Source organism: Equus asinus, chromosome 28, assembly GCF_041296235.1.
Source record: "Equus asinus isolate D_3611 breed Donkey chromosome 28, EquAss-T2T_v2, whole genome shotgun sequence".
In the NCBI taxonomy this organism is placed as follows: domain Eukaryota; kingdom Metazoa; phylum Chordata; class Mammalia; order Perissodactyla; family Equidae; genus Equus; species Equus asinus.
In genome coordinates this window covers 23674312-23695396 of record NC_091817.1, presented here as the reverse complement: position 1 = coordinate 23695396, position 21085 = coordinate 23674312, and the positions used below count along the sequence as shown (strand labels likewise).

Below are 21085 nucleotides of genomic sequence, written 5' to 3'. Positions count from 1 at the left end.
GTCACCGCCTCCCTACTTCCTGCCGCCAGAGGCTCTGGATGCACTTCCGGCGTGCGTACGCCCCTTCTTGCGCTCTCCTGTTAATGGCGGGCGGCGGCTGCTAAGTGGGACGTAGGTAACGGCCGCAGGCACAGGGAAAGTCTCCCTGCCTTCCCCCTTTCTGCTCGCCGCCAGTGCCCGAGCTCGCCAACATGTCCGTGGTGCCGCCCAATCGCTCGCAGACCGGCTGGCCCCGGGGGGTCAACCAGTTCGGCAACAAGTACATCCAGCAGACCAAGCCCCTCACGCTGGAGCGCACCATCAACCTGTAAGTGCGGCCTGGCCTCGCCGCTGCCTTCGCCGGCGTCCCGGTCCTCGTGAGCGCTCCGCAAGGCTCCAGTTTTCTCCTTCGGCGCGCCCCCGGCCTCGGCGGGCTCCCGCCGCCCCTCCGCCCCGCTCGCCGGCGCGCGCCTCCCCGGCTCCCTGAGGCCGCTTCCTTGTCCTCCAGCGCCAAGGGGTTGCAGTCCTATTCGAGAGGGTTTTCCTCTTCCCGAAAAGACTTGTTTCTATGCTCCTCTATTCAGTCATTATAGGAAACCCAGTTTGCTTTGAAGTCGTCCTTTCCCCATCTCTCCAGAGATACCAACCGCAAAACGTGGGGTTTATCCTTCCGGTCCATTGTTTACGCTTTCGCATCCCGTATGCGGTATCGTTTTGTGTTTTTATTTGCTATGAATGGTATAACGCAGTATCATTTTTGCAGTTTTCAGTTTTTCCTAACAGTAAGCTTTCGAGACCTAGCTGTACAGCGTAGATTTAGTATTTTCCTGTTAATTGCTATATTGCATTTCAGCTCATGAATGCACCACATTTTATTCGTCTGCCCAGGGCTCTCTGGCCTGCCCTAGGCATTCAGGTGTCTTCTCTGCTGCAGCGACAGCCTCCAGGCACCCAGTAGACCCCCGCGTGGGAGGGCGGGTACTGTTGTGGTTGGACTTCCTGACCATGGAGGCGTCCAGAATGTAGCCCCAGGGAACCCGTTGAGAGCTTGGTTTATTGTCAACACCTTCTGTTTAAGTACTTCAAGCCATTGCATTTCGAGGTCACTCTCAGAAGTAACCTCGCTGTGGCAGGTAATTGGCATTTGGACTTTGTCTTGCTCAGGAAATTGTCAGTATGCTTTTTTATTCTTAGAGTTCTTAAGGCACCGTGGTGCTGATCCAAAAGGAGGAACGTGGCCAGTTAATGCTGGTCATCGTTTAAAATGTGCAAAGATTTACTAATACTGGTGTTTCGATAGGACACTCTACGTGTTTCTTTGTTTTATATTCGAGTAAATGAACTTTTCCCCCTCAAAAGCGATTTGAAATAGAAAATGTGGTTGTTATTGTTTTATGTGGCAAAACAGGTGCTGGCTTGGAAGTTTAGATAATAAAAACGTTAGGTTTATGAAATCTGGAATTAGGAGATGGTTGTGTGTATACAAGTTAATATCTCTGTAGCTGTTAACATAATTTCATATCTCTTCTTTTAAAAATCCTTGTAAGATTTCCATGGAATGAAAAAAGGCAAATGTTCTTTTAAAAAAGATGAAAGCACAGCTTCTGGAGTAATTTCAGTGGTAATTAGAACTAGGACTCACCTAGTTTTCCCTTGATTTGCCTTCCTTACTGGATCAATTTGCGTTAAGCCATTATGTAGAATTAACTTGGTGAAAGTGTTTTAATCTTTGCTTCATTAAAGTTATGAGTTGATGGATTTACAGTAGTTTTCCTTCTGTATAAATGCAGCATTCAGAAATAATCATTGTGTTGTGAACTCAGTTCACCTGGGTGAGTAATGATCTAAATTGAAAACAAGTCCTCTCTCCCCCAATATATTTTATTATAGGAAACACTGCATGCGTGCCTACTTTGTACCAGGCCCTGGGCATAATGCTTGGTATACAGTAGTGAGGAAATAAAAAATAAACTGTAGTCCCTGCTTTACAAAGCTCATAGGATGATGGAAATTATATGCATGTGTCTGGGCTGTCAGTCTGATTCCACAGGTGAAAATTCTTACGTTTCCTCTTGATGGCATCTCCTATTGATGTGAGAGCTGGCTCTTGCGGTAGAGGTGTGTTATAGCCAGCCTTAATTTTTTGGAACTCAGGTTGTAAGAACTCAATGTTAATATATATAAAGCATTTAAAAAAAAATTGCCTGGCCCATAGTGCTGTGTGAGATTGTTGCTGCTAATGACAATCTTAGATTCAGCATTGGGTCTACTGGGAAAGTTCTTTCTAAAAATCTTTAAAGCACCCTAGAAATATGGTATATTTTAGTTATTTTAGAGCTGCTTCATTTATGTGTAGAATTTGGCTTCATGCAATTAAAGTAATTTTTTAAGTTTTGGCAACCTTGATTTGTTCCCCTTTCAAGAATAGCTCAGTCGAGAGTCAGCCCTCATGGCCTAGTGGTTAAAGTTCAGCATGCTCTGCTTCAGCTGCCCAAGTTTGGTTCCCAGGCCTGGAACCACACCACTCATCTGTTAGTAGCCATGTTATGGCCGTGGCTCACATGGAAGAACTAGAAGGACCTACAAATAGAATATACAACTACGTACTGGGGCTTTGAAGAGTAAAAAAAAAGAGAGGGTGATTGGCAACAGATGTTAGCTCAGGGTCAATCTCTTAAAAAAAAGAATAGCTGAGTGGATTAGTTGTGTAGTTGTTGACTTTTTATGTCAAGGCATTTTGATAGGATACATACCTTGGGGGTAGGCAAGTGTGGCCAAAACATTCTTCTTACTCAAAAGCTTATAATCAGGCTTCTTACTGTAAGGCTTAAGACAGAGGAGTTACAAAGTGGTACATGTGATAAAATAGAAATATTGTATTTTTAACTATCTTTAAGGAAAAATTTCATTTTTATTAGGTAAGATAAGTATCTTCAACAATATGAGCCACATTTTGAATTCTTGATAAAGGTGAGAATATTCAGATTAGATATGGTGGGCAGAAGATTTGAATGAAAAGAAAGGAAGAATAAGGATACTGAATAGAATAAAGGCAGAAGGCTAAAACAGATTTAAAGGTGAAAGAAAAGTTAATCTGAAAAGGAAAGGGTTGTGGTACCAGAAAAGTCTGAGGATAGTTGACTGGGAGAAATAGAAAATAGCTGGAGAGATGATGAAAAGTGATGGCTCAGCTTATAGAAAGAGATTAGCCACTAGCGCCCATAATTAATAGAATTTCTGAGTAGATTGGTAGTCAGAGGAACCCAGGGGGACATTAGCCAGGTTGGCAGTGTTAGTATAGTGGCCATGATCTAAAAGCAAAGAATTACCAGATACCCAGATAACCACTTCTCAAACATTTAAGAGCCTTAAGGATAGTGTTATCTAGACTTGAAATTCAAGTGTGGAGTAGCAGTTTGATCTAATGGAAGCTCTGGCCTTAGAGTCCAAAGAGCTGGATTCTAATTCTGCTGTCTCGTTAACTAGTTGTGTAACTGTGGGCGAATCCTATGACTCTGAGTACAATATATACACTTTTTACCATAGTTTCTTTATATATGGTTGGTATCTGTCATTGTAAATTATGGTCTTCAGTTCTCATGTTTGATGTTTGTCTTTGGATCACAGGTACCCTCTTACCAATTATACTTTTGGTACAAAGGAGCCCCTCTATGAGAAGGACAGCTCTGTTGCAGCCAGATTTCAGCGCATGAGGGAGGAATTTGATAAAATTGGAATGAGGAGGACTGTAGAAGGGGTTCTGATTGTCCATGAGCACCGGCTACCCCATGTGTTACTGCTGCAGCTTGGAACAACTTTCTTCAAATTGTAAGTGTCATTGGAAAGGAACAGCAAGACAACTTTTAATAAGATTGCTGTTTTATGTTGCTTTCGAATACAGTTTTAGCCCTTAGTCATTTATCTCAACAAACTGTTAGTGAAGTCTTTAGAAAGAGAAAATCACGAGTAATTTTTTTAGGCCAGTGCTCATTTATTGCCTGACTAGAAATCTGCATGTTTGTTTATATTGTTGATGTTAATGACTGAGTTTGATAGAAGCCCTGGGAAACAAATTAGTCCAGGTTTAATTTCTCTGTCATTGTAGTATTACTAAGAACAATTGATGACCTTTCTTAGGATGGATAATGCTTCCTTTTCTTCAAATGGCATACATTTTTATAGATAATTATTTAGTTTTATCATTTAAGCTCATAAATAAATTTCTCAGTATACATTTAGTCCACAACAGTTTGACCAGATTGTACCAAAAGAGAAGGCTCAAATATTTAGATTGGAGTTCTTAAAAAATATCCCATTCTTCAGACCTAAAGAATGTGATCCATTGCTCTCTGGGTATTTCTAGACTTTTATCACCAGTTAGCTTTCAAAGAAAAGAGATTGAGATTGGCTGGTGGCCAGCAATTATGTGATGTTTATGTTATGGTATATATTTTGTTTGTTTGTTTAAAACTAAGATTTGTGTTAGTCTAGTGATTTAACATGAATTCAACTTTCTGGCACAATCTTCTCCCTCCGTTTGATGTTTGCTTTGATTGCCTGATGTGACCCTGATGTGTTATTCAGTTACTTGATAGAAATAACTATAATTGTGTTCTTCCTGTTATCCCCAAATTGTATTAAGTTGAAAGCTGAAATTCTTAACCTTTATACAGACCTGGTGGTGAACTTAACCCAGGAGAAGATGAAGTTGAAGGACTAAAACGCTTAATGACAGAGGTATTTTTCTGTTTAACCACTTTGGCAGTGTTAGTATTGCCCTTCTGAATACTGTCAACCTAATGGATAATTAGGCTTTTTATATCTTGTAAAAAGGATGTTTATTTTGAATATTTAGTTGTCAGTAAATAAAATTTAAACCCTAGAGTGTTAGCACCATGGTTTATTTTCTGCAAGTTGAACTTATACTTACTTTTTTTTTCATTAAAATGTTCACATAACAATAATGACTAATGAAAGCCAGCATTTATTGAGTACTTACTATGCTAGGCACTGTTCTAAAGGCTTTACGTGCAGTTACTCCTTTAATCATCACAACAGCCCTAGGAAGTGTAGGTTCTATTATTAATCCCATTTACTGATAAGGAAACTGGGCACAGAGGGTTCAAGTAACTTGCCTGCTGTTACACAGCTAGTGTGTTGGGAAGCTGGAGATTTGATGCAGGTAGTTTTGTTCCAGAGTAGGCGTCTATAGAATTTTGACAAGAGAATGATTCCTGTTACACACCTAATTTCATTTTTTGCACATATCTTTTAGGCTTTGTCCAAATTATATTGCTTGTTAAAAGTCATTCTAAGTCTGTCTCTGAAGACTTGAGGCTGAATGCATAGATGCTGGAAGTTTTGGGGATTGTAGTTGTTTTCATTATTAAACATTTTTCTTTTTTAGCTTGAAATTTTCCTTCTCCTCTTTAATTACAAAACTAATACATATTCTATGCGAAAACCTTGGCAAATACAGAAAAGTAGGAGAAACAAGACTAAACTTACCTTTAATTGTACCACTTTGACCTATTGGTTTGTCTTCCTAGTATTTTTGTAAATGCATTATAACTCTTAAATATCATGCTGTGCTTAGACTTCCGTTTACTTATGGTAGGTTAAACGTATCTGCTTACCTCAGCTCCTTCTCAAAATTCCACAAAAAAGGCAATAAAGGGGATTGAGGGAGTGCAAAATGAGACAACGGCAAGAAGAAAATTTTAGAAGCTGGAAGGCAGATGGGCAAATCATAACTGCCTTAGCAGAAACCTCAGCCCAGCAGGAGGGCAGTCCAGGACCCAGCACTGCAGAACACCAGAAAGGCTGAGGAATTGGAGGTGCCTGGTGCCTGTGAAAGTGCAGGCATGTGTGGACTGAAAACTAGATTGATTGACAGTCCATATAGAACGTATTTATATTCCTAGATATCTTCCCCACTACTGACTGGCAACTCCTCTGTAGAAATGGAATCAGAAAATGCAAAGCACTGTAAAAGTTGAGAAGATGGGGATAACAAGTGAAGGTTTACATCCCAAATAGTGAGGCTTCTAGACTTAACCTTACTAGGCTGAGAGAGGTTGACAACTAGGTTTGCATACCCCAGGCTGAAGGTTGGAGGTTTTGTTTCAGGAGAAAGTGACTAGTCTGGGGGAAAAAAAAACTCCAGATGATGATACTTGGGAATCTTCCCAAAGAAAAAGTGTAACCCTATCACTAATGCACACAGAAGTGACAATTAAGAATCTTATTGCTTTACCCCTGATTGTGAGCAAATAACCAAGTATCAGCAGGTTTTTGGAGAAAGCTTCTTAAAAGGAAGAGATCAAAAGAAGCAGGAGAACTCAACAGAAACAGAAAATTCATTGATTCACAAAATTATGATTAATATTCTTAGTGTGATAAAAGGAGATACTGCATCTATGGAACAGTGTGCCACTAAAAAAGACTGTTCAGCCAAAAAAAAAGAACTCACGAGTATTAAAAAAATGTTAGCAGAATGAAAAATTCAGTAGAGTTAAAAGATTGAGTTGAGGAAATCTACCAGGAAGTAGGATGAAAAGAGAACATAGGTGAGAAAAGATAAAATCAGTGGGTCATTGGAGAAGGACCAGTATAAACTAGAGATAAGTAGAACAGAGGAAAAGGAAGGATTAGCAAAGCAATAGTTGAAGAAATTCCCAAACTCAAAGAGTGTAAGCTTTCAGATTGAAAAGACCTCCTGGTCTGCCCTATATAATGAAGGTTAAAAGATCCATGCAAAGGCGTATCATTATGAAATTTTAAATCAGTAAGGATAAGGAGGATATCCTAAAAGCTTCCAGAGTTGAGGAGTGAGGACGTGAGACGTGGGTTAAATACAAATCATCAAAATCAGAAATCGTGTCGACTTTCCAGAAATAATACTGGAAGCTAAAAGATCCTGGAACATGCCTTCATAAATCTGAGAGCACATGACTTCTAGTCTAGAATTTTCTGTCTTATCAAACTGTAAATCACGTGTTCAGGTAAAGTTATTTCCAGACATACAGTGTTTCCAAAAATGTGGTAACTCTTGTACCTTTCCTCAGAAAGTACCTGGAGAGTGTTTGCCACCAAAATGAAGGAATAGACTAAGACAGAAGATACAGGATTCAGAACATAGAGGGGATCTAACAACATAGGCGAGAGGCAGAGGGAAGCCTGAGGACTCCAACTGTGAAGTAGGGCAGAGAACATCCACAGATTGGAGTAGGATGATAGAAGAATGTCTCTTAGGAAAATATGAAATTGACAGAATAGTTGATATTTGAATTGAGAAGAAATTTCAGCTGTTGTGGGCGTGAATTAGTGATAGTAAATGAAATGAAACAGTTAACAACTAAAAAGAAAAGGATAGCTGCACAAGTAAGGAAACTATATTTACTAAATACTGTTATGTCTGATTCACCTAGTCATATTAATTTAAATACTGAATATTGACTTAAATATTGATAATGGGAGGATGGTGGAAGAGAAAATATGAATGGGGAATGTGATTTTGAGATCTAAATTCCCATCCACAGTAGAGGGTGTTAATCTTTTTTTTTTAGGTTTTTAAAAATGAAAGGTAGTCAAGAAATGATTGTAAAAAAATGTGTTAAAAAATGTAACTTTACAGTGGAGAAACCTGACAAACACTACTTGAGCTAGGTGATCAAGATTAGCATCAGTGATAAGTCGTGTTGATAGAATGTACCCTTGAAATGATGTGATGAGATTGGCACTTTACCTCTATGATCTTCCTTCCTAAACAAGCCCCCCAAATGCATAACTCCAGTCTAATTGAGGGACATCCTGCAAAATGCCTAACCAGTACCCTTCAAAACTGTCAAGATCAGCAAAAACAAGGAAAGTCTGAAGAAACGATCACAGTCTAGAGAAGCCTAAGAGAAATGAGAACTAAATATAGTGTGAGATCCTGGAACTGAGAAAGGACAGTAGGTAAAAACTAAGAATATCTGAATAAAGTTTGGACTTCAGTTAATAACAAGGTATCAGTATTCACTAGTCCACTAGTTCTGACAGATGTGCTACAGTAATGTAGGATATTAATAACAAGGGAAACTGGATATGGCATATATGGGAAGTCTGTACCATCTTTGCAGCCTTTCTGTAAATCTAAAACTAAACAGTTTATTTACAAGCGAGAAAAATGCTTTTAAAAATAGAGGCAAATATCAGGGGGAAGAAACAGCTAAGAGTTGAAAGTTATAGCCTGTGGGAATGGATGGAGTAGAACAGGGAACTGCCCTTTCTCATGAACCTTATAGAACCATTTTTGACCAATTAAAATGTGTAGAGTATAGCTTTGATTAAAATAACCTAAGTTTAATGGTATGCTATACAGATTCATAAAAAGGAAAGTTGTGAATTTTGCACACGTATTGCTGTAACTTGGTTAGGTGGGGGATTTACAGAAGCTGTAATTGATTCTAGAAAAACTACTGCATGCCATTGGCTGATGTTGGTAATTGATCACCTTTGGTTTTCCATGTATAACCAGGACCTAACAACAGACTTATTGGTTGTCTGTGGTTATGTTGATTCTAGATTCCTAATTTTGAACTAATAGTGTGTATCTTGGGCAGAGTGACACAGATAACGACAAGAAATTATAGAAAGGCAATCCATATGGAAGGCATGTTAGCCATGTCTCTCTTAGGAGTGCTGCCAAAAGTATTCTCTTCACTGAAGAAGGGTGTTCAAGGGTATGTATGTTTAGTTGTTTACTGGCTCTCTCATTTCTTCTTGATAGATACTGGGTCGTCAAGATGGAGTCCTGCAAGACTGGGTCATTGATGACTGCATTGGTAACTGGTGGAGACCAAATTTTGAACCTCCTCAGGTCAGTGTTCAGTTATATTTGCTGGGCATTGGGGGAAGTAGGAAACTGATTTTAATTCCACCCATTTAAAAAGATCATAGGGGGCCGGCTCCGTGGCTGAGTGGTAAGTTCATGCGCTCTGCTGCGGCAGCCCAGGGTTCGGATCCTGGGCGCGGACATGGCACCGCTCGTCAGGCCACATTGAGGTGGCGTCCCACATCCCACAACTAGAAGGACCTGCAACTAAGATATACAGCTGTGTACAGGGAGGGGTTGGGGAGATAAAGCAGAAAGAAAAAAGAAAAAAAGATTGGCAACAGTTGTTAGCTCAGGTGCCAATCTTAAAAAAAAAATAATAAAAAGATCATAGTAGAATTTGCGTTGAAATTTTTTCTTCCTCAGTTTAGATAAAAAATTAAAAAGCCAAGCATTTTTTCTTTTAAAGGAAAATTTCAAACATACGAAAAGAGAGAGTAGTAAAAGTAAATGAATCCCATTACTTGTGATCCACCTTCATCAGTTAGCAACTCATGACCAAACTTCATCAAGCTCCTTTCCCCATCGCCCCATTCTCCCCGCCCTCACCTTAAGTTTATTTTGAAGCAAATCCTAGATATAGTTTCAATCGTAAATATTTCAGTGTGCATCTCTGAAAGATAAGGATCTTTTAAGCATAACCTCAGTACTATCATACTAAAAATAAGAAACAATTCCATCGTATCATTAAAAATATGTACTCACTGTTCACATATCCCTGATAGTTGCAAATTTTATTCTTATAATTCAAATTAGGATAGTTTCTTTGGTATCTACATATTCGTTCCTTTTCTTTCTTTTTTTCATTGTAATTTATTTGTTAATGAAAATAGGCTACTTAAAGTCCTTAGTGTTTCCACTGCTGATTGTGTCCTCGTGTTGTCATCGAACATGTAGCTCTTTTTCCTCTATGTCCTGTAAATTAGTAGTTAGATCGATAGATTGGATTTGGGCTCAGTTTTGGGGAGAGGGAGGTACAAGGCTTGTCATAGGTATTATATTATCTGTCTCTTGCCACAAAATATATTATCCCAAAACTTAGGAGCATAAACAACAGAGATTTATTATCTTAGTTTCTTAGGGTCAGGCGTCTGGGAGCTGATTAGCTGGGTGGTTCTGGTTCATGGTCTCTCATGAAGTCCTGGTCAGGTTGTCAGCTGGGATTGCATCATCTCAAAGCTGGGGTGAAGCTAAAGGATCACAAGCTCACACATGTGTTTGTTAGCAGACCTCTCAGTTCCTCCTGGGCTGTTGGACTGAAGGCTTCAGTTCCTTGTCACCTGATGACACAAGGCCTCTCTCAGTTGCCATGACAGCCTCTCCGTAGGGTAACTCCCTGTAAGACAGCTGGCTTCCCTCAGAATTGTGATCCAAGAGATAGAGAGAGTGGCAGAGTGTACCCAAGTAGGAAGCTACAGTCGTTATAACCTAATCTTGGCAGTGACATACCATCACTTCTGCTGTGTGCTGCTGGTCACACAAACCAACATAGTACCTCGTGGGAGGGGACTACACAGGTATGGATACCAGGAGACAGGGACCATTGGGGGTCATCTTGGAGGCTGACCAGCACAGGTGGTATTGTGTGCTTCTATCCGGAATTTTATAATATCTCGTTGCTTCTTTTTGTAATGTTATCAGCTCATTGGTAATAGTTTCCTGGATCTATTACTTCTGTAGGATTGTGATCCTTATATAAAGAGAAACTTCCCTCATCAGCTATTTGGTTACCCTGTGCTGTAGTTGTGTAGGAAAGAATAGGTGCTGCTTTTCCGCTACTTACCAGTTTTCAGAAGAATGAGTTAATTCCTTAGCATTCTCCAAAGACTTAACTTTTTTCAAAAGAGAGTAAGACAGAGACTTGAGTGCAGATGTTTGTTTGAGAGGTGATCCCAGGAAGCAGCAGAGTACAAGGAAAGGGAGAGATGAAGCAGCAGCAGTCAAAAAAGGGTACGTAATTGATCTTATGACAGCTGTGGGCAACTGAATTGATCCTGCTAAGGACTGTGAGCAACCAGGTGGAATGCAGCTCAGAATTGTCCATCAGAAGGATGGAAGGCTGGGGACTCCTAGCCCCTGTTACAAGAGGGTTATAGTAACTCCCTTGTTCTTTTATGTTGAGTCTGAGCACTGGTTGAGAGACTTTCCAGGGCTTTGGAAATGCTTTGAGGCTGAAAAGCAAGACAGTGGGAGCAAGCAGGGAGCTTTCTGACACTTTCTTACACAGCTGCCCTGAGGTCTGAGGTGGGATGAGAAACTATGATGAGAGGCACAAAAAGCATTTGTTTCAGTGACCTTTTAAAGTGTCATTTGACCTCATGGATTTCAATACATTTGATCTGTTTTCAACTGTTGTAATGACTGATAATGTTACTGATGTGCAAATTTTCCTATTTTTGGCTAATGGGAGCCTCTTGAAGTTGGATCCCAAATTCTTTTGACAAGGCTCTATGATTTTGATGGCTTCTTTGCATGAGAAGATGTTCCAGGTTAAGAATTTCACAAAATATCAGCCAGGCTAAAGATTGTTCTGTCCTCTTCCTTCTCACTCCCTTATATGGCTGAGGGGTGGGAAGATAAGGTGCTTTGGAAGTTGGTGCTAGTGCTCACTACCTGAGAATTGTCTTGGTTTTAAGAAAGTAGTTTCATCAAATGTGAAGTTCCTTATCCAAAGATACATAGAACAGTTACTGTAAACTTATTTTAGTTTCTTGAACATTCCTTGATCTAACTGAAAAATGCTCAGTAATAACCCCAAAGTTTTCCAGGCTGCTTTCTGAATACTCTCATTCATCTACCCTACCACAGTCCTAGGACAGTTCCTTAATTCACTGAACCCTAGTATTGGCTCTACTAGTTTAAGATAGAACGTAAGAGATGTGTGTTGGTTTAGTAAACTTGGAATCAGTGGGAAAAGAGCATAAGACCATCTCCCTAGCTCCATCTTTTTGTAAAAAGTGCAATTGACCTAACGTAAACACCAAGAGGAGAACTGGAGAAGAAAGGCTTAAAAGAAAAGGAACATATAGTAAAGAAAATTGGGGTAATGCCAATCACTTTGGTCTGGTCATGGTTTGGGAACTTTTGTTGTATGTGAACCGCAGGTCTCTTTTAGCCTGTGCTATTCAAGCTAACTTCCAAAGCCTGAGACTGTCGTCTTGGTTCATTATACCCTAGGGATGGCTCTGGTATATAATTATTCTAACTTGAATAATGGTTAGGTACCAGTGGGATGGCACAGTGGGAAATAACATAGGCTGTTATAGTTAGATGAGAGTTGAATCCTGGCGTCACTGCTTAGCTATGTCATCTTGGGAAAGATGCTTAGCCCCTCAGCATAAGTTCTTTTCGTAAGGTGGGGGTGATAATGCCTTCTTTTGGTAGCCTCTGTTTTCATCCTACTCTCCCTCTTTGTCTATTTTCAGTACTTTTTAATTCCCGTGCCCTCAATACAACTCCAAAAGCAAAAGTTGATTTTCCGAATATATTGTGGGGAGATGTAGGAAGGGTTTTCATCACATACACGGAGTAGAACAAAAAGAAATCTTGAGGTTATATGTTCCTTTTCTTTAAGCCTGCCTTTTCTAGTCCTCATCTTGGTGTTTATTTTAAGCCAATTGCACTTTTTACAAAAAGACGTAGCAACCTCTCCTCTCTAATTCTCTTCATCCCTTTAAATTCTCCAAAATATTTTCTCAAGCAGTCTTTCTCTGCCCTGCTGACAGAACTCCAATTAAACTGCTCATGTGGTGTTCCTGAAGCATGTGTCTTGGCAGGCGGGGTGTGTGTGTGGGTTTAGGGGGAGGGGCTTCTTGTCAAATACCTCACAGGCTATGCTTATACTTTTAATATAGTAAACATGTCCACCTCAGGATTCTAGAAAATCTAAATTGGTAATGATATTATTTTTTTAAAAACTTTTATAAAAGATTAATATCAGACTTCATTGTGTTGTAAATTTCTCAAGCTGTAAATCCTGTAATTACATATTTGTCTTGAATGGTTTACTACTTATATTAAAGCATTTATTTATTGGTGCATCCGTTAGGTACTAGATCCTGGTAAGGGAAGACTGGAAATGATTCTGTTTCTCCCAGCAGATTACACTCGATTGGGGAATAAACATGTAAAGAAATAAATGAAGCTGTGGGATACGTGTTAAAATAAAATTTTGTTGGGTTATGAGGAGCTTGGTCTCAGAGGGTTGCTATTTGAGCTTAACATCTGAAATGGGAGAAATTGATAAATAGCGGTGTGGAAGTATGAGAGGTGTCTTGGCAACTACAAATTATTCTCTTGTTATTTTAGTATCCATATATTCCTGCACATATTACAAAACCTAAGGAGCATAAGAAGTTGTTTTTGGTCCAACTTCAAGAGAAAGGTAAGTTACTTTATTTTTGAAGGCAGCCATCTAAAAATTTCTGTAGAGTAATTTCAAGGATACCTCTATTTGTGTTTTCTCTAGGATCCTTGAATTTTTGGATTTATTCGAAAGCTAAAAACACATACCATGTTTGTATAGAATTAGCTAGTTTTTTTCGTAGATGTGCAAGTCATGCTAGTGGGGGAAAAGTTAAGTTTAACAGGAGCCTAAAATACTGGATTAAGATATTGTTAGTAACTGATTAGCTGCTGGTATTGATTTTCACATTGTGATAAACTGAAAATTTTAGGAGACAGATGAATTGTTATTTTTTTAATACCATCTTTTAGGCCTGTTGTGCATTTTAACAAGTAATTATTCCATTTCTTATGATATTCTTAAAATGGGATGCAAAGTAAATTACAAACCCAAGAGACTTTTCTTCTCCCTTTTCTCCCAGGGCCAGGACTTACAAGGTACTCTTGGTTGTTGATACCATGGATCTCTTTAGAGAGTCAGTCAGTTTCAAAGCTCTCACTATAAACTTTGCTTAAAAGACACAACCAAAATGTATTCAAGGGAATTATTTTTTTCCTCAAAAGTTTCTTGAATGTAAAATTGGTGATGACTTTACAAATGAAGTAGAAGCAGTGATTACATGAGAAATTATAGAAAATGAATATACTGTTTTATTTTATTTTAGCCTTGTTTGCAGTCCCTAAAAATTACAAGCTGGTAGCTGCACCATTGTTTGAATTGTATGACAATGCACCAGGATATGGACCCATCATTTCTAGTCTCCCTCAGCTTTTGAGCAGGTATGTAAAGTTGAACATTTTGTGATTGATTCATCTGAAATGCCAGATTTAAAATGCTCTGAACCACTGGGAAGGAGTAGTTCATGAATTTTGATCTTTCAGGAAACTTAAGACAGTAGATGGACCCTTAGGTCACGTGCAAGCCATAGATTAATTATGACTGACTAAAAGTGTCCCCAGACCCTAAGTTGCAGCATCACATTCTGGTATTTGTGTAACTGCTCTTCCCCAAATCTGAAATTCTCTGGTAAAGTTTGAAATCTTCATTCAAAGAAGAGTTGGTAAAATCGCAGTCAGCAATGAATAATAAATATGAAGTGAGTTGTCTATATAAAAATATGAAGATTTAATCTCTTGGTGTAATATATTCTCTTTTCTTTTTGGAACCTACTGTATTTAGGCCCAAATTGGAACATGTGGGATTAAGTCTTGAATTCTTGCATGGAGTTGGATATATTTTTTCTAGGCAGGTTAGAGTGATGAGCTATGCATTTTTTTAAAAATAGTTGACTTGTACTGGGTGAGGTCCTTGGAGCCAACCATAGATAGGAATTGCAGAATCACATAGTGGTTAAGATAGATTCTGCGGCCAGTGTTTGGGTTTGAATTCCACCTTCAGTACTTCCTGGCAGTGTGACCTCGGATAAAAGATTATACCTGTTTGCTTCTTTCTTCATCTGTAAATGGGGATGGCTGTCTCTGCTTCATAGAATTGTGAGGACCAAGTGAAATAACACATGTAAAGTGCTTAGAATAGTGCCAGACACCAGGTAAGTGCTTAATAAATGTGAATTTAAAAACAATTCCGGTAGTGATTTTGACCTTCTATGAAAGCTTGTTGAGTATGAAATGGGTCTTTCAATTTTGTGACACTGATCAAACTTCATCTTTTGTTTCTCTGTGTTAGTCTGCTGATGGGTTACTAGTTGAAGTATGGGATATGAAAAAAGAGCCATATTATTCATTTATTTAGACACCACCTATTGGGTTCAGGAACTGTGTCGTGTGGTCGGAATACAATGAGGTGTAACAACTTTTCCTTCCCTCAAGGAACTTGTTAATGGATAATTAATCAAATTTACCCTCTTAAATTTTTTTTATTATTGTAAGTATTCAACAACAATGTTATTTAATGTGTGAGATATGACAGGTGAGAGAAAAATGTGTCTAGGTGTAGAAAGTGCCAGAAATGTCTGGTGGCGGGGGAAGCCAAAAATGTCCAAATAAATTTCTTTATTGTCTAAGTTAGAAACTATGTAAATAATCCTGTTTCTAATAAAGCTATTGTTCTTTTGAAAATTCAGATTCAATTTTATATACAACTGAATTCCTGCGCAGTGAATTGAAAGAAGCCGTCTCTGTGAGCACAGCTACACACAGTGTAAAATAAACATGGTAGAAAAGTTGTTTTTGGTTTTCTTTCTTTCCCATTCCCTAAATTGCCACCTACTTTCTATTGTTGGAATAGTAAAGGTAATATGAAGAACTAGATAATGGTGTAAACAAATATGATAATGTTTACTTTTGGTTCTCACACTTTTTTGTACATTAAAGAAAGTGGACTTCTTTCTATTGTATTTTTTTTTTAATTTCACATTAAACTTGTAAAATCTTAAAGTAAGGATCGTCCATGCCCCCTACCCGCCGGCTGATGAATGTTAAGAGATAATGGCAGGTTAGGTCAGTCAATTTTATGAGACCCTTGCTCCAACACCATTCTTGCAGGTACACTCCAAGACCATGTTATAAATCTTTGTGATGAGGATCTTCTGTTACTTTTGGGAACTAGAATTTGCTTGATTGAGTCCACGGTGCAATTCCTATACCAAATTTTACCCTCTAGTGAGTTATATTACAGCAGAACTCCCAGTATGTTATTGACTGGTACATTTTATACTAGTACAGCCAGACCTTAGTTCACAAGCAGTGAACCTTAAACATGTGGGAAACCACTAAAATTGGCTAGGACAGGGAAAGTCATGGGACTTGGTATAAAATGAGACTGATCCAGAGCTCATTTAGAGTTTTTTTTCTTCGCATAATGGAAGTATTAATTATTTCTGCTGTTATGACATTGTGTCTTAGTTATTCTTAGGACCGTGGTAAAATGGTAATCTGTAAAGGAAGTTTCTGAAAGTGGGTCTGCTAGATTTTGAACTCTTGGATTGCAAAGTTAGTTATTTCAGTTGACTTGAAATTATATCCACAGAGGTGAAAATTTGATTTTAGCAAGCAACACAAAGCTTTTCAAAAATATTTTGGAATAATCTTAATCAACTGAAAGCTAAGGACAGGGTAGGGGATAGATTTTATCACCTAAGAGAAAAATACCAAATTCCAAAAGCTTTTTAAAACACTGCTAAATAGTATCAAATTTGGAGGAATAAAAAAGGAATCTTAGAGCAAAGGAGTTTACTGGCTACGTCATTGCTTAATGGTCAAAGTATACTGTGTATGCCTTATTACAAGCTTGTTGACTGTAGGCTTAATGTAAAGGAAATCTTGTAAGATACAGCTGCTTAAAGAAAGGAGATTGGTATAGTTCTTAATAGGTAGACAGAAATGACCTTTTGACTGTAGGCTTAATGTAAAGGAAATCTTGTAAGATACAGCTACTTAAAGGAGATTGGTATAGTTAAGTTCTTAATAGGCGGACAGAAATGACCTTTTGATTAGTTCTTTCATCTTAATGGTACTGGGATCACAGAGCAATTCTGAATATTGGCTGATGTGAAAGGTATATTTTATAATCTTCCCTATTTAGACTTAGGGAAATCAAACCAAGAGCAACTGAGCAATTCTATTTATGAACATTCACATTTATTTAATTGAGGTCTTGTCAAACCTTCACAACGTTGTGTATCAAGTAGTGACTGTAACTGTGCCCATGCTGAGTAGTAGATGAGCACCAGTCTCCAGGACCAAAAATTACCAGCGATTTCCTTTGAAAAAGCCAGCAGTTCTGCGGATAGTCCTCTTCCCTCTGGGGCTGACAGTCCTGCCCCTCGTATTTACTTTAGCATATTTCTAACTTACTTTAATTTTACTGGTAACCTCACTGATTAGCTGAGCCCTACAGGTTGGGCAGAGATGGAGACGGCTTGATCCAGCATACCTTCCGTGATTGCTTCTGGCATCCAAGTGAAAAGCTAGTGACATTTCAGATGTGTTAGCTCTTGCCATTTGGGGAGGGTGGAGATAGGTGGACTTGTTCTTGGTGTGATTTATGAAGTGCTGTCAGTAAGGAGTGTTCGAGTTGAAGAGTCATCTGATTTGAGGCAACTCATGTCCTTTGTAACTTAAGCTTTGACCTAGAAATCCTTTCTTGATCACTATTTCCCAGTCTAAGTGCTTGAGTCAGTCATCTGTATGTTGTGGCCTAGGTGAGAAAAGCCTTTGATTTAAGTTGGCTGGGTTACTAACCTTAGAGTTTAAGAGATCTGGTTTTGAATATAAAATTCATAATACACAAATACAAGTTTCTAAAGCTGTTTTTGGGCTGGTTAGTTATGGTTGTTTCTCAGTACTCTCGTTTTAAGTTTCCTGATGGAAATAGTAGAACTAGGGAAATTGAAATCTGATGTATTCCTCTAGCAGTAGAAGAGGGTATAAGGGCACTGTTGACCACTAAGGTCTTTTGATAAATAAGTTCTTACCGCACTTTTTCAAAACTACCGGTCTTAAATTATGCATTCCAGTTCTCTACATAATAAATACTGAATAGTTTTAAAGTGAGCTCTTCATTAACTGACAATATTTTTGAATGCCTTTTGTGTTCAGGTTTGTTTATAAATGAGAGCCCTCTTTTGTATAATTACAATATTTGCCATGTTATTTTTTTCTGAGTAATCCAAGTAGTGCATATTCTGTATAAAACTACTAAATGGTACTAGAAAATATTCAGTAGGTTAAGAGAAAAAACTAAAAAGTTTTACTCAAATGTTTTAAATCACATGTAGGATTGACATCACTTTGAAGAAAAGTGAAATTTCTTTTTCTCCTAAGTGATGAAGACTTGTGATTTTTTTAAAAGTAGATAATACTTAAAATGGCATTATAAGTCTTTATATGAATTTGTACTTTTAACAGATCTGGAAGATTTTTTACTTTTTATCATTGTCTTACCTTGTATCTAGCATTGCGTGGTTCAATTATTATTTTGGATATTTAAGGGTTCTGTTAAGTTAGCATTTTGTTTGAATAAAACAACCAAATTAGCCAGCCTATTTTCTTCCATGCTTCATTAGAAGTGAGAGGTAGGGGTCCTCCAAATTCCACAGGCCAGCAATCAATCAACTTAGAATTCCCTTTCTTAAATGATGTGACTCATGCTCTCAGGTCTTTTATTACTTTATTTTGTAAGTACCTGTTCAGTTGCTTGAGATGAGATGCTTGGAGTAGCTTTTCCACATTGGAGCTCCTCAAACTTCATGTTTTTACTACTTCATAGTGTTTGGGACAGTATGTCCCATCACTAAGACTGCTTCACAGAGTGTGCGGTTTTGTATGTCCCGTTGCCAGAGAAGGCTTAGTGGTTTGTCACTGTAATACGAGTCAGCTTCTGTAGCATAAGGTTTGATTTCCCATAATTCTTCCACTTGTTTTACATCACTTATTATTTGGGTTAAACTGGGCTCACTTCAAGCAGTTTGCCTTCGTTCTTTAAATATGTGATGAGAAACAATGCTGTAATTTGACTTGAGCCATAAAACACAATTTTAATATTAGCTTGTATTATATTTATCAAGGTTGTTTTTGTGAAAAAACAGGCTAAAACCTAAGTAAGTCTAGATTAAGCCAGGTTAGCTGTAATTTGTATTTTAGTGATGGATTGTATTGTAAGACTAGAGATAAATTGGGAAAATGTATTATGCTTTTCTGTTGAGGGAGAGATCAGTGCATTTAAAAACTTCAACTTTTGCTTACTGTGCTCACATCATAGTATACAAGTGTCATTTATAGTTTGGCTTTGAGGATTTTTCTGGCATTAAGTTTATAGAAATGTATAAAAGAAAGTGTTTGAAGTTTTGGTTATATTTTTATATTTGTAAAGTAAAAGTTGATTAAAATGGTCACTGTTTTTTTAATTTTATTGTCATTTCAATAAAAAAAATTAAAACAGAATGACTGTGTGTGGCTACTAGCCTTAGTGTGCCATTAGAAATCCTGCACGGTTCTTTTTCAGTGTCAGTGGCTAGGGGCCACTGGTGAGAGGACAGCTTGGCATAATAGCAAGGTCCTGAAGACCTGGGACATTGTTGTTCTCCTCCCCTCACACTTCTCCATTGTGTGTTAGCAGTATTCAAAGGCAGGTTCGGTTTCCTCCAAAGCGAAGAGGTCACTGGATTTGGTACCTGAAGACTGGGATTTAGAAGTTGCCACATAATTGTGTTAACTCTTGTATCATTGAGGACTGCATTTTCTCATCGGTAAGGAGAGTGTTGACTCCTATAGTTTTTTTTCCCTCAAACTTGCTTGGCAGTCATGATGTTCTGTGATACCATGCTTGCTGCTTATGTAATGCTGTGTAATTTCAGCATCTTAAATAGAAACAGTTTATACCCAAAATACAAGAATATATGTGTAGTAAAACCATAGCCTTGAGTCTTTATATCTGGACAAATGTGGAACAAAACCTCATAAAGTTATTGTAAATTTCTGAAAATTTTACTAGTGTATTTTATAGCAGGCACCAAAAAACTATGAAAAATTATGAAAGAAAAGCTAAAGATTGAAATATACCCATTAACTTAGTTTTTCCCCTACAAAATTGAGGAGTTGGTTAGTTTTGCTCCTCTGCTAGATTTAGTAGTGGAACACGGTCCAACTAATGAAACACCAGAATTCCATGGGAGTTCATTTAAGGCTACTAGATTAGACAATGAAGTTCAGTTCCTAGGATGTTCAGAATTTTGTTTTCTTGGTGAGAAAGATTGGCCCTGACCTCACATCTGTTGCCAGTCTTCCTCTATTTTTTATGTGGGGCACCGCCACAGCATGTCTTGGTGAGTGGTGTCTAGGTCTGCCCAGGATCAAACTCACGAATCCTGGAAGTGGAGCGTGCAAACTTAACCACTATGCCACCAGGCAGCCCAAGGATGTTGAGAATCTTAACAAAACTACTCAGCCTTTCTCACAGGATGGTGAAAATCACATGAGGTCATGAATATGAAAGGATTTCAGATATTTTAAAAAATGAAAATAGCAATAATGCATTTAGGTGTGAATCTTAATCCATACAAACTCTGGTTTGTCTGAAATGACATTTATTTCCTTTAAATCAAACCAAATCAGAGCCACCATTCCACAAAGATGGCAGGAATTTCAGTCTCTCAGTCACTGGGAGTGGGGACCTACCCAAAGTCTCTCAAGAATCCAGAAGGCATAAATGGTACTCTGAAATGAAAGTGGGGGTAGGGAGAGTGTCCTGGACGCCACAGACACTTTCTTGTCCAAGCCAAACCAGCCCTTTAAAGTCTGGTGCAGCTGCCTCCCTGCCACACTTGAGCCTTGGAACTCAACTGATACTGGTAGTCCCTATGCTTATGGTCCAGGCTTCCTGCGCACACTAAATATTCATCACTTCTGTGTCTTGCCTCCTCCCCTGATCCTCTCATGGAGTTGGATGCACCATGAAGAGCCAGAAGCGGTCGACTTTAGAAGGTGGGTCCCATCCTTGCCAAAAAAAAATCCTTAAGGATGTGCAAAAGCCTGGGTACCTTCTTGGAATGGGAGAGAAAAAATGTTGGTAGAACAAATACCAATTATCCTAGTAAAATATCCAGACACAAACCTCTGAAATCTTTTAAAATGCAAATAAAAAAAACCTTATATAGTTGGGTTAATCTCAATCTTACATTGAATCTTCAGAAAGTTAAAGCTTCTAAAAGTTTAGGATGAATTTAGTTAGACTATAGTTTTTATGTAGTCAGAACCAAAAGTAAAAAGTCGCTATTAAACGCTTTACAAAGTCATTCCAGAAAACAGGTTATCAAGTTTTTTTTTAACACTTAGAAAGTAGTAGTATTTCACAATACAATTTAG

General features: G+C 38.2%; 1 protein-coding gene across 1 annotated transcript; it reads left to right on the top strand.

Moving 5' to 3' along the window:
• The first annotated feature begins 24 nt into the window (after positions 1-24).
• NUDT21 (nudix hydrolase 21) lies at positions 25-15447 on the top strand. Its single transcript, XM_014827317.3, has 7 exons — positions 25-307; positions 3607-3807; positions 4653-4716; positions 8753-8842; positions 13166-13241; positions 13927-14041; positions 15346-15447. Exons 1-7 carry the CDS (start codon positions 192-194, stop codon positions 15365-15367), a joined length of 684 nt encoding a protein of 227 aa, XP_014682803.1. The 5' UTR covers positions 25-191; the 3' UTR covers positions 15368-15447.
• Positions 15448-21085: the final 5638 nt, after the last annotated feature.